At 49.8% G+C, this 12,891-nt stretch overlaps 1 protein-coding gene across 1 annotated transcript in view; it reads right to left on the bottom strand.

Annotated features, from left to right (window-relative positions):
• LOC126499985 (transmembrane protease serine 9-like) overlaps window positions 1–12,891 on the bottom strand; it is an 18,177-nt gene extending 5,286 nt beyond the window's left edge. The window contains exons 1-9 of the mRNA XM_050139552.1: window positions 12,754–12,891; window positions 10,663–10,700; window positions 10,438–10,505; window positions 10,068–10,289; window positions 9,718–9,877; window positions 8,782–9,047; window positions 8,136–8,296; window positions 5,792–6,016; window positions 1,762–1,909 (exon numbers count right to left, since the gene is read on the bottom strand). Of these exons, the coding sequence (XP_049995509.1) occupies window positions 1,762–1,909; window positions 5,792–6,016; window positions 8,136–8,296; window positions 8,782–9,047; window positions 9,718–9,877; window positions 10,068–10,289; window positions 10,438–10,505; window positions 10,663–10,700; window positions 12,754–12,891 (1,426 nt within the window). The remainder of the gene's footprint in view (window positions 1–1,761; window positions 1,910–5,791; window positions 6,017–8,135; window positions 8,297–8,781; window positions 9,048–9,717; window positions 9,878–10,067; window positions 10,290–10,437; window positions 10,506–10,662; window positions 10,701–12,753) is intronic.

Genomic DNA, 12,891 nt, shown 5'->3' with positions numbered 1-12,891 from the left:
AGCAGAGGCATGGATCGGATGCATGGCGTGGATCGTATGGACGGCGTGGATCGGATGCATGGCGTGGATCGGATGGACGGCGTGGATCGTATGGACGGCGTGGATCGGATGCATGGCGTGGATCGGATGGATTGTGTTACAAGGGCAGCAGGGCAGAGACAGGAAAGTGACAAAATAGATGGGGGGCGGGGTTCTCCACTGCATCTCTGCAGAACTCAGGCAAGCAGGGAGGGACCTGGACGAGGCTCTGAGGACAGATATGACGAGCTTGAGGGGCGACCAAGGGACATGGGTTAGTCTGGACTGGCACTGGTTTCTGAATGCAGAGAAGGGCTGGCTGTCATTCACTTCACTAAGACAGACAACTAAGAAAGAAAGCCAGCCTTTAGGAGAATGAGGGTCTGGTGTAGACACCAGCAAAGTGAGATGCTTCAGGATGGTTCGGGGAAGAGGTCCAGCAGGTGGGTGCTCCTTCAGGCTATTGTCTTAGGTGGCAGGACATAATGCAGCCCAATGCCTGGGGTAACTGGGTTCACCCAGGGAGCAGAGAAGAGGGAAGGAATCAATAGCATCTTAAGTCTGAAACAAGCAGAGACTGGGTGGCGCGATGTGGACATGGAGGAGAGGGGTTCTCCTGAAACAGGAGACTCAGGAAGCTAGGGAAGGTGGTATGTGTTTGTAATCCCAGCACTTAGGAGGTGGAGACAGGGGGTTCTGGACTTCAAGCTATCTATCCTCAGCTATACAGAAAGTTCAAGGCTACCCAAGGGTTCATGAGACCTTGCCCTTCTCACCAAATAAAAGAAGGAAAAATAAAAAGGGGGGAAAGGGTTGGAGGAGGAGCCACAGGAAATAAAAAAGGAAGAGATTAATAAAAAATCAAAACGAACCAGGCGGTGGTGGCGCACGCCTTTAATCCCAGCACTCAGGAGACAGAGGCAGGAGGATCTTTGTGAGTTTGAGGCCAGTCCGGTCTACAAGAGCTAGTTTCTCAGATCTGATCATCATGGAAGAAAAAAAAAAAAAAGAGCTAGTTCCAGGGCAGGCAACAAAGAGACACAGAGAAACCCTGTCTTGAAAAACACCAACAAAAACCAAAACAAACAAACAAAACCGGGAGCACTAAGGAGGACAGGTCAGGAATGGGCTGAGGATTACATGGGAAATGAAGAGCCAGAGGGAAGCATGAAGCCATAATGACTCTTGGGGAAGGCTGGCAGCGCACTGAGAAGAATGCTGGAAGAAAACCAAGGAACGCACTTGTGCGGATGAGTATGACTGATTGATGTAAGCGGCGCCTCTCGGCAAGGGGGCGACAACCCACCCCCCCCCCGGCCACAACCCCCCCCCCCGCCCTGCTGCAGCCCCAACTCTGCTCGGGAGGCATACTCCCACTGGCAAAGAAGTGGCGATGGGTCCTGTTACAGAGCAGTCGGAGGATTCACGGGGGCTGGGCGGGGGGGGGGGGTGTCTGAAAAGACAGTCAAAGGCTGGTGATGGGAAGAAGCCAATCATCCTTTTGCGAGGATGGAGATACGGAAGGTGCCTGGGCATGGAGGGAGAGGCCAGGGATGCTGCCTGCTGCTGTCTCCAGGAGACCACAGGGTAGTTGTGACCTAGGACTGGGAAGCAGAAGAGAGGAGACAGTGAGGGGAGAGTGGCGCACACAAGTTCCAAGCGGCTGGAAAGGAATAGCCAACCCGAGCAAGACTAGAGAGAAGACACTGACGAAGGACACAGAAGAGAAGGTGCCCGCCTCACCTAAGTTTGAAGGCGGAGGCAGCAACAGTAGTGTCACAAAACAGGTTAGGACCCAGTGCCTCAAGGATCCAGGCCAAGCGCCCAGGCCACACAACGACGACGCAGCCATGAAGATGTACCTGTGGGCTGCGGAGAGAGCTCCAGCGCGCTGTCACGTGCCTACATCCCGTACGTGATGACGTCTTAGACACGTGACATGATGGTCACGCGCCTGACCGCGCCTCTTCAGGGCCTTCGATTCTCGTACCTGGACCCAATCTGGTCCTTAAGGTGAGTTCAGATCCCTTGACTGGGACGGGATCTCGGATTACAGAACTGTGAAAACACCCGCAGTGTTCTCATAGTGTGGCAGGGCATCCAGAACCTAACTGGGGAAAGATTCCTGGGCCAGGAACAGCATCTTGTGGTCCAGCCTCAGGCTATTCTCTTGTTCTCTGGGCCTGTCGCACGAGTTTCATGGTAACTCTTGACGAGGACCAGGAAAACCCCCAAACAGAAAATAACATCAGGAAGATGGTTCTGAAAAGGTAATGGATGAATTGGATCAAGACTAAATCAAGGAGGGGGCACAGCTGGGGCAGGATGCTGAGTCAAGAAGGGCAGCTGTCCTGGTCCACAGACCAACAATATGAAGGACTGTCGCCACTTGTCTGTGCCTGGCCTTGGGCGTAAACAGGGCTTTTCACAGAGGGACGATCTCTTTGGATCTCCAGAGCCCAGCAGAGATTGTGAGATGATCTCACCAAAATTCCTGTTTAGTCCCAGGTGTCCAGCAGAACTCTCCAGACCCAGGCACCCAGACTGGCATTGAAACATTGTTTGTTTGTTTGTTTTTGAGACAGGGTTTCTCTGTGTAACAGTACTGGCTATCCTGGAACTCACTTTGTACCAGACTGGCCTCAAACTCATAGAGATCTGCCTGATTCTGCCTCCCAAGTGCTGGGATTAAAGGTGTGAGTCACTGCCCAGCCAGTATTTACTTGTTTATTTATTTATTCATTTGTTTATTTATTTATTTAACGGCAGTGACAGCAGCCAACCTTATCTACAGAGTGAGTTTGAGTAAGTCAGGACTATTACACCGAGAAACCCTGTCTTAAAAAACAAAGATTATTAGTTTAATTTTATTTTTTATGTGTGAGTGTTTTGTCTGCGTGTATGTCTGTGCACCATAGTATGTACGTGACGCCCACAGAAGCCAGAAGAAGGCATCGGATCCCCCAGGGCTGGAGTTACAGATGGTTAGAAGCCACCAGGTAGGTTCTGTAAATCAAATTTGTGTCTTATGGAAGCTCACAACCACTAAATCATCTCTCCAGCCCTACCCCACCCCACCCCACCCCAGTTTGACATTTAAATGCATTTGGGTGAGTAATCCGTGCCATTTACACGTCAAGGTAGGCCAGAGAAGGCTGTCCTGCCAGCATTTGGTTCTTAAAGTTAGGTCCCCACACCAGCTGCACCAACAGCACCTGGGAACTTGATCTTCATCCTCACACCTTGGCCCTGGCTCCCGGGATTGAAAACTTCCTTGGTGAGACCAATAATGTGAATTATATTTCTTTTTAGACAGGGTCCCTCTCAGTATAGTCCTGAGTAGCTTTGAACTTGTGGGAATCCTCCTGCCTCTGGCTCCCAAGTGTTGGGATTAGATATGTCCCATCACTCCCAGCAGTAATGTGACTTTAACAAGTTCTCAGAGTGTGCTCTCACGAGTGAAGAATGGGCCATGAGGCAAGAGCGGAGCTATAAAAAAGAGGAAGATCTTTCTACTGACACGGAATAGCTTGCTGTGGTAAACAATGTTAAGTGTGTGTTGTTAGTCCCTGGAGAGCCAGCGGTTTCTGGAGGGTGGAGGTGGTTTGGGAGCTTGCTGTCATTTTGTCACAACACCTCATACCCCAGTTTGTAGGACTAGCCTCAAACTCAGTGTGTAGCAAAGGAACCACTGATGGTCTTTGCCTCTGCCTTCCAAGTGGTGAGGACATAGACAAACACCTCCTCATCTATTCCAGGTCCGCTGGTTTCTTAACATATCAGGTGATGTATGTATTCATTAAGAAATGAATCTGTCAGGGATACATAGTGGTGTCCTGTCTCAAAAATAAAAATAAATAGAGAGGGGGTTGATGTAAACTCCGTGAGATTCATCCATCCTTTGGCAGTGGTTGGAACTGGATGCCCACTGAAGCCAGGGGGAGCAGAGGGTGAGACATGGAGTGATGTGGGAGTGTCATATATCAATCTGTTGATTTCATTGGTTAAGTTATAATAAACCAGCTGCTTGGCCTCATGGCTTGGAACATAGATGGGAGGAGTAAACAGAATAGAATTCTGGGCGGAAGAGGAAGTGAGGTCAGACTCTGCTCTGCTTCCAGAGGGACCGGAGAGACCCGACAGCTCTGCTGGAGCAGAGACACCATGCTCAGCTCTCCCAGGCAGATGCACGCAATGAAGCTCCTCCAATCCCGGATGGATGTAGGCTAGAATCTTCCCGGTAAGCGCACCTTGGGGTGCTTACACACATCATTAGAAATGGGCTAGTCCAGGTGCGAGAATTAGCCTGTAAGGGTTAGAGTTCATGGGCCAAGCAGTTCTTAAATGAATACAGTTTGTGTGTTGTTATTTCGGGCATGAGCTAGCCAAGCGGCCGGAGTGTTGGGGACGCAGCCCCGCCGCCACTCCTATTTCAACAATGGAGCCCTGAAAAGACAAAGGGTGGGAGGGGGGATTGGAGGAGACTAGTGAACACATCTATAGTGGAACCCTGGATAAGATGGAAGCTGTATAAAATGTGATGAATCTCTCTTCAAGTCCTCCTGACTTTGGGAACATGGCCTTTGGAAATAAAAATCAGATAAATGGCAAGAAGAGAAAGACAAATGAATAAATAATTTTAAAAAAGAGAGGGAGAAAGACTGCTTCTCAGGCCCTGGCTTCATTCTTTTTTTTTTTCTTTCAGAGACAGGATTTCTCTGCAGCTTTGGAGCGTGTCCTGGGACTAGCTCTTATAGACCAGGGCTGGCCTCGAACTCACAGATATCCACCTGCCTCTACTTCCTGAGTGCTGAGATTAAAGGCATGCGCCACCACCGCCAGCCTGACTTCATTCTTGCTCCCAGTTCCTACCTGTCCTGAGCCCTTCCTACCTTTGAACATGGTACACACAGGTAAAGTCCCTGCTAGATGCTGATAACTACGCCAGGCATGTAAGGAGCAGGATTACCTACCAAACCACCTACAGGACTCAGGTCTGAGCTAGCCCAGCCTCATCTCTTCTGTACCTTACTGCCAACTGTAAGGAACTTCCTAGGCATATGGGGGTCCAGTTCTCTGAGCGGCCACGTATCTCAGGTGAGCAGAGCTTCAGAACACACAGGACACTCTCCAAACATTTATTCGGTGCACATTTGAAATCCCCCCACTCCAAACTGCCTCGACACAACTTGGGGTGACCCTGGATGTGGCCACTAGGATACTGAGGAAGGGGTGCCAGGCAGGAGTGTGAGGTACGGGTTGTGCATTCACTGACAGACCCCCACATGGGGTACAAGGGAGTTTCTGCCAGCCTCGGATACTTAAGTCCCAGCTCCGTACTTCTGCAGGGAGCTGGCAATGCTCCTCTTTTCCTCCCTCCCTCTCTCCTTCCCTCCCTCCCCTTTTCCAGTAGTCACTGATCTGTGTAATGCAAACAGCCAGTCTAGACCAATGATGGCCTCTCTTCTTGACAGATGTCCTCTGAGATGTTATTAGTCATTGTGCCCCTCCTAGCCTCCAGTTGGATCAGTTCACTCTCATTCCCACCAGGCAGAGAGCAATCAGCTGTGTCTGAGACGAGGGACCAGAACACCAGTCAGGACACCTTGCAGTCCCCGGTCACCCTGCCACGGTCCACTATGCCTCTCCCCAGGGCAATGGATCCTGACAGGACTCTGAAGAAAGGGCCGAGAGAGGAAGATGGGACTGGAGAAGAGGCCTAGTGGGAGACTCAACCCAACAGGAAGAGAGTGTGCTAAGGAAGGCAACTGACCAAGATGGCCAGTTGCAGCGCCAGAGACAGGTGCAGGACCGAGACTCCCATGGCGTCTGTACAGGAAGCCAGACTTAGAGTATCTTTGAGCCATGCATCGTATTCAGCGATGTCTGTGTAAACCAAGGGGACAGGGACTTCATCACAGTTGATGCCCCAGCTCACAATTCCCACCTGGGTCCACGTGTTCTCAGATTCACAGACAAGGGGGCTCCCAGAATCTCCCTGGAAAAGAGAAGAAAGAAACCAACTGTAGGAGTGGAAGAGGTAGCAGGCTGGCTGTATTGCTGGGGAAACTTCCTCAGGCCCAAAGGCCCAAAGGCTCTTGCAGGCCTAGATTCTTCCCTCCCTCCTTCCTTCCTTCCCTTTTTCTTTCTTCCTTCTTTCTTTTTCTTTTTCTTTCTTTTTTTTTCTTTTATGGAGACAGGATTATAGGGTTTCTCTGTGTAATAACCCCAGCTGCCCTGGAACTAGCTCTGTAGACTAGGCTGGCCTTGAACTCATAGAGATCCACCTGTCTCTGTCTCCCGAGGGCTGGGATCAAAGGTGTAAGCCACCATACCTGGCCCTAGATTGTTTTAATGGCTGAGACTTAGCGGATGAAAAGCTCACGTGAAAACTTGCCCATCCTCTGAGCAAGGATATACCTTCTCTGATGACCAGGCAACAGACACAAGACGCACAGCCAGTCCAGCCCAGCGGAACAGTCATAGACTGACATTTACCTTGGGAGTCCCTAATCTACGGATACCAAACCCTTTCTAGTGAATGTCTAAACCTGTCAGAACTCATAATCCTGCAACTGTATTAGCCTTGGCCTCTAGAGCATGTAACCTGCAGAGCCCATTCCAGCATCATTCCCGTGTCTAGTTAGACTGCTCTGTCACGAGTCCTCAAAAACATTAAATACCTTGAGGACCATCCTTGCATGGAGGTCCTGGAATCTTTACCACAGTCTTAAGAAGTTCTCTCTGCCCTAACCCCACTGAGTAGCCTCCTCCGTGGGTCAGCTGTGCTGCCTTCAAGAGCCTGAGCACGCCAAAATTCCCCTTCCAGTGCAATTCTGCACGTCCCTGACCCACCCTAAACCCAAGGTCCTACAACCTTGGTCACCTCCAACACACCTCCCTCCCTACCTCAGGTTCTGCTCAGGACTCCTAGATGTGGTAACTCTCACCACACCTGCCCAGCTTTGCCTCCCAGCCCTGGCTGGGCCAGTCTAGGAATCTGACACAGTGCTCCAGGCTGCACATATCCCAACTCTAACCACTTGGGTTTTTTTTTGTTTTGTTGTTGTTGTTGCTTTCAAGGCAGGGTTTCTCTGTGTAGTCCCGGAACCACTTGTGTAGACTACACTGGCCCCAAACCCAGAGATCCGCCTGCCTCTGCCTTCAGAATGCTGGGATTAGCCGGGCGGTGGTGGCGCACACCTTTAATCCCAGCACTCGGAGGCAGAGGCAGGAGGATCTCTGTGAGTTTGAGACCATCCTGGGCAGGCGGATCTCTGTGAGTATGAGACCATCCTGGTCTACAGAGCAAGTTCCAGGACAGGCTCCAAAGCCACAGAGAAACCCTGTCTCGAAAAACAAACAAACAAAAAAAAAAAAACACAATGCTGGGATTAAAGGAGTGCGCCACCACACCCAGCTTCAACTCTAACCAGTTTATCCCATTGCTCCCAATGCAGACAAAACTTCCTTCAGCATTAGACCTCTGAACCCTTATATATGCCTGTGCCCCATCACAACAATGATAACCTCCCCTTTCCAAGAAATTCCAATGTGCATCCACTGAGGGCTCCAAACCCCTTCTCAAGAATACAATCTTCTGCAGAGGGAAGAAATGGACCTGGGGATCCTAGAGGCACTCATAGGAAGAGCTTCAATTTATCTCCCTGGACTTTGACTTCCAGAAATTTTTAATGCCTATGTTACAAGGCTGTGATATGGTTAACTAAGATTATAAAGGGCAAATGCTCACATTGGCAGGGTTGCGTGCCGCATAACACTCAGTACAGAACATGGTTTTGTATTATGCTCAGATTTAAATGCTTTAGTAGGGTCCCTAGGTAGCAAAGGCTAAACCTTTTAGAAGGACCAGGCCAGGCCAATTCATGGGAAACCTTAACTAAAGGGTTTGTACAAGATGTAGCGGCAGGGCTTAATGGCACATGCCTTCTACTCCAGTGTCAGAAGGCAGAGGCAAGAGGATCTCTGCCAGTTTGAGGCGAGCGTGCTCTATGCAGAGTTTCAGGGTTACTCAGTGAAACCCTGTCTAAGAACGGAGGTGGTGATGGCAAATAACTTGAGCCTTTGAGGTGGCCTTAAGGGGCCCATAAACTGACCCAACAAAGACTCTGTCCTGAGTTGTGCTGGCCACAGATCATCCCTTTCATCACGAGGTTTTCAGGTGTATTTAACCGGCTCTGGAACAGCTGATTACAAGGCTTCTGGAGAAGAATGTTTTGCCGGGCCTCCTGGAGGAGAGCTGAAGTGAAGACTGTATCTACAGAAAGACAATCAAGGATCTGTACCAGAAGATGACAGGGGCTACCAGCATCTGCCCGGTGCCACCGCCTGTGTGAATATACAGTTGATCCCTTAAGACAGACAGGCCATGCACTGGACACCTGTCCCAGATGAAACAGACAAGAAAAGTCTCGCCAGCTAGAAAATGACAACCATCATCCCCCAGAGTCTCTGCTGCAAGAGGGAAGGTCTAAGGTCCTGTGCTCTGCTCAGCCCAGGAAGGAGGAAGCTTAACCCTTTGGGGTTAACAGCTCAAATCGGTTAATATCACATTACCCCAGCCCAAATCTAATTTGTCCAGAAACCATCACATCACGTCTGTCACCCAAGCAACCAGGTCCTGACACAAAAATAAAAACCCAACACAGTTGCAATGAGCTTGCTCTCAGTGTATTCGCCTCCCATTAGAAACTCGCCCCTCCCCTCACAGATCAACCTGAAGCACCAGGCCGTCCCACCTGCCAGCCTCACCGTTTTCACGGTTCCAGCCGGTCACCCAGCACCATGTCCCGTTCTCCTCTTGGAAGGGCTTCTTGGGAAGGCACACAGGCTGGATATGTGAGGAGTAGTTCACAGCAAAGGCCAGCAGAACAAGAGCAATGTCGCTCTTCACGGTCTGAGAGTCAAAATCGGAAGGATAAATGATGTCTTTGACGGGGACGAGAGTCTGATTTACAGATTCAGAAGTCAGCACATTGTCTCCCAGCATCACCTTGTATTCCTGGTGGCTGCAAGGAAAAAAGAGGTCCTGGAGGGCTTATACACCCCTACACAAGGTGCTTGCTTCCCAGCCTAGCCTTCTGTGGATGCCAAGCATCAGCCCTCCCCCTCCTCCCAAACCACACCCTTCTCCAGGACCCCTGACCACCTCTGACCATGCAGCAGTGCTCCAAGTGTGGTTCTTAGACCAGAATCATCTGGAAACTTGCTAAAAATGAACATGTTTAGGTGTCACCTGAGACTGGCCACGAATCCTGGACTACCACTCCTTTTACAGATCTCTGTGTGTGTGTGTGTGTGTGTGTGTGTGTGTACGTGCGCCTGGCTGTCCTGAAACTTGCTCTGTAGACCAGACTGACCTTGAACTCACAGAAATCCACCTGTGAGTGCCAGGATTAAAGATGTGTACCACCACTACCTAGCTAAAATATCTTTTTGTTGTTGCTGTTATTTTTGTTTGTTTGTTTGTTTGTTTTTCCGGGACAGGATTTCTCTTTGTAACAGCTCTGGTTCCCCTGAAACTTGCTTTGTAAACTGAGCTGGCCTCGAACTCAGAGACCTGCCTGCCTCTGCCTCACAAGTGCTGGCATCACCGCCCCCACCAAAACAAAAACCTTAAGAGTGGGAGACAGGACACAGCTGGATCAGGGGCCCCAAACAAGGTCCCCAAACACTTACTCATATATGCAGTGGGCCGCAGTCAGCACCCATTGGTGGCTGATGAGGGAGCCTCCACAGACATGCTCGTTTCTGCTCTGCAGGCTCGCCTGCCATGGCCACTTCCTCACGGCAGATGGCCTTCCGTGACTGAACCCCATAATTCTACGGCCACATGCTTCTAAAGAGAGGTTAGAAGTGAAGCCAGCGCTCCACACCTCCAACCCATTCCACATAATCAAGGTCATCCTCAGAAAGGACTACCTCTCCTGCCCTGCAAGGACCGGAACAGACCCCGCCTTCCCAGCCCGACTGGTTTGCACTTTGACCTCCCAGACTGGCAGGTAGAGAGCGGGCACCGGTAGCAGTACCTGGAGCAAACGGTTCCTCTGGAGAGCTACTGCTGGATTCCATGACACCTTCAGTTGTGGTCAGTGAAGGAGTCCTTGATCCTGGAGTCCCAGTGGGGTCTGGAGACTCCGGAATTACCAAAGGATCTGAAATATTCACGGGTTTCATGCGGTTCCACGGTGCCAGGACCTCTAGACTTGTGAGCATCACTCTGGAATCCTCCGTGGGTCCGTAAGTACTACCTAAGGAAGAGGCCAACAGGAAACGTAAAGGCAGAACCGTTCCTGCTTGCTGCTGGCTTGACTGCCCCAACGGCATCAGCTCTGCCACCAACGCCAACTCCATCACCATAGTCCCCCCCACCCAAAGCCAAGCTCCGTGCGGCCACACCTCCGCCACTGCCACCACCCAGGACCCCTGTCCCCAGCCAAGGCCTCACTGAACAGAGGCTGAAGACGCTGAAACCAGACCAGGAGGGTCAGGAAGCCGCCCATTTAGGCCTTGGGCTCCTGCAATCCCTCTCCTGGCACCCCCGCCCCCCAGCAGTGGCTCGTGCAGGTCCAGAGCTTCTTCCCAAGATGGCTGATCCCTGAGTCATCGTCATCAAAAACCTACCTGGGCAGCACCGTCATGGGAGCAATTTCGAAGGCGTTCTACATCTTAGCAATATTAAATTCAAAAAGGGCCCGGAGTTTTTGCTGCTCTTGCAGAAGACCCGGATTTGGTTCCCAGCATCCACATGGTGGCTCACAACCAGTCATAACTCCAGTTCCAGGGATTCTGTCTCTCTTCTGACCTCTTCAAGGTGCGTGCGTACACACACACACACACACACACAAAGACAAAACTCTCATACACATAAAAAATAATGTTTAAAAAATATTAAATAAAAAGCCCATCCCAGTCCCAGGCAACATAACCTCCTGACAGTTTGATAATTTCCTTTTTAATCTCTGGTAGTAAAATAGGACCATATAGAAAACCACAGAAACACACAACTTTGGTAATCAATGTCAAGTGACCACGCATGTATCTACAATCCAGGTCAAGACACACAACTCAGCGACAGTGCAGGAGCCCCTCCACAAACCGTCCATGACACAACTGGAGGCTGTGTTCATTAATGCTACTTTACTGTCACTATTTTCTGTAGTCCCCACCCAAACATGCTTCCCTGCATGCTGCCCTTGAGTCTGGAAGGGCTGTTCTGCACTTCATATCTCCCTAAGAGACGCTGAAGACTGTACCTTCTTCTCCTGACCATCACACCTCATGTGTAGATGACCCTGGATTGTTTGGCGTGTAGTCTCTGGAAGTCTAGACTCTGAATTACACTCTTTCTTATTCTTCTCTCTTTCCTGCAAGTCTGCAGGACCCAGGTCCCAGCCCCCGTCAACCAGACAAGTGCTATCTATATTCTATTATTAGGAGAAACACAATGTCTACATGGTTTTCTTATTTTAATATTTATTTTTATTTTATATGTATGAGTGTTTTCCCATATGTATGTAAAGTGTACTGCATATGTGCCTGATGCCCATGGAGGCCAGAAGAGGGCACCAGATCCCCTGGAACTGGAGCTGTGGATGCCATGTGCGTACTGGGAACTGAACCAGGATCCTCTGCGAGAGTAGCCAGTGCTCTTAACGCCTTCTTCACCCCACTGCATGGGTTTTTTTTCTGTTTTTGTTTTTGTTTTTATGTGACTTTACACATGGTTTGATGATTTTGCCTAGAAACACTAATCCCTCGGGGGTGTTGAAAATAGTGATCTCACAGTTTCAGAATTTTCTTTCGTTCATCAGCTGGGAAAGTTTTATCAAGAGTGTGGCTGTTAACACATTTTACAGGTTTTTAAAAATTGCAACTGTCTTCCCTTCTGTGGTGGATTAGAAAACTCAGCCATAGTATTTTGCATCTTTACCAACCAAGGAATGGAATTCATCCAGGTGTGGCCGCTCATGCTATAACACCAGTAATTAAAGGTAAGAGGAAGTAAAAAGTCGAGTTCAAGGCTTCCCAGTACTAAAGTCAGAACTTGCCTCATTCTCCCACCCTTGTTGGAGCTAAGATGGCTTTGTGGTCTGCTTCTACCAACAGAAGCAAAGTTGTACAACTTCTGAGCTTAGATGTTGTCCTTAAAGTATCTGCCTTCAGTTGGGCGGTGGTGGCGCATGCCTTTAATCCCAGCACTTGGGAGGCAGATGCAGGTGGACTTCTATGAGTTCGAGACCAGCATGGTCTATGTAGCAAGTTCCAGGACAGGCTCTAAAGCTACACAGAAACCCTGTCTTGAAAAGACAAAGATAAAAAAAGAAAAAAGTGTCTGCCTTCACCCATTTTAGACACCGTCCTGCGGGCCCTGGTTCTTCTGGAGGATGGGAGCCTTCTCCAGCAAAGGGAAGCATCCAGACTAAACTCCTCAAGACTATCCAGGACACCAAGTTATGCTTTATAAAGGCTTTGTAAGCACTGAGTTAACAAATACTTAATACTTCATCATTGCTCTTATTAGAAATTCAGGCTTCTGCTCCCGTGAGCCTCTGCACACAGGGTTCTCAGTCAGCATCTCACCCGTTTCTAAGTGTGTTGCTCTGTAAACAGACATCCCCTCTGTTAGCCGACTGCACTCCAACCTGTTCTTAAAGAAAGCTGCCCCGAGAAAATGTCTCCATGCTATCCATCCTCGCTGCTATCCATCCTCGCTGATGTCCATCCTCGCTGTTGTCCATCCTCGCTGATGTCCATCCTCGCTGATGTCCATCCTCGCTGATGTCCATCCTCGCTGATGTCCATCCTCGCTGATGTCCATCCTCGCTGATGTCCATCCTCGCTGATATCCAT

The sequence above is a fragment of the Alexandromys fortis genome, unplaced genomic scaffold, assembly GCF_014885135.2.
Source record: "Alexandromys fortis isolate MF-2015 unplaced genomic scaffold, M_Fortis_MF-2015_v1.1 scaffold_36, whole genome shotgun sequence".
NCBI classification, from domain to species: Eukaryota; Metazoa; Chordata; class Mammalia; order Rodentia; family Cricetidae; genus Alexandromys; species Alexandromys fortis.
This window is presented reverse-complemented; position numbering and strand designations above follow the sequence as displayed.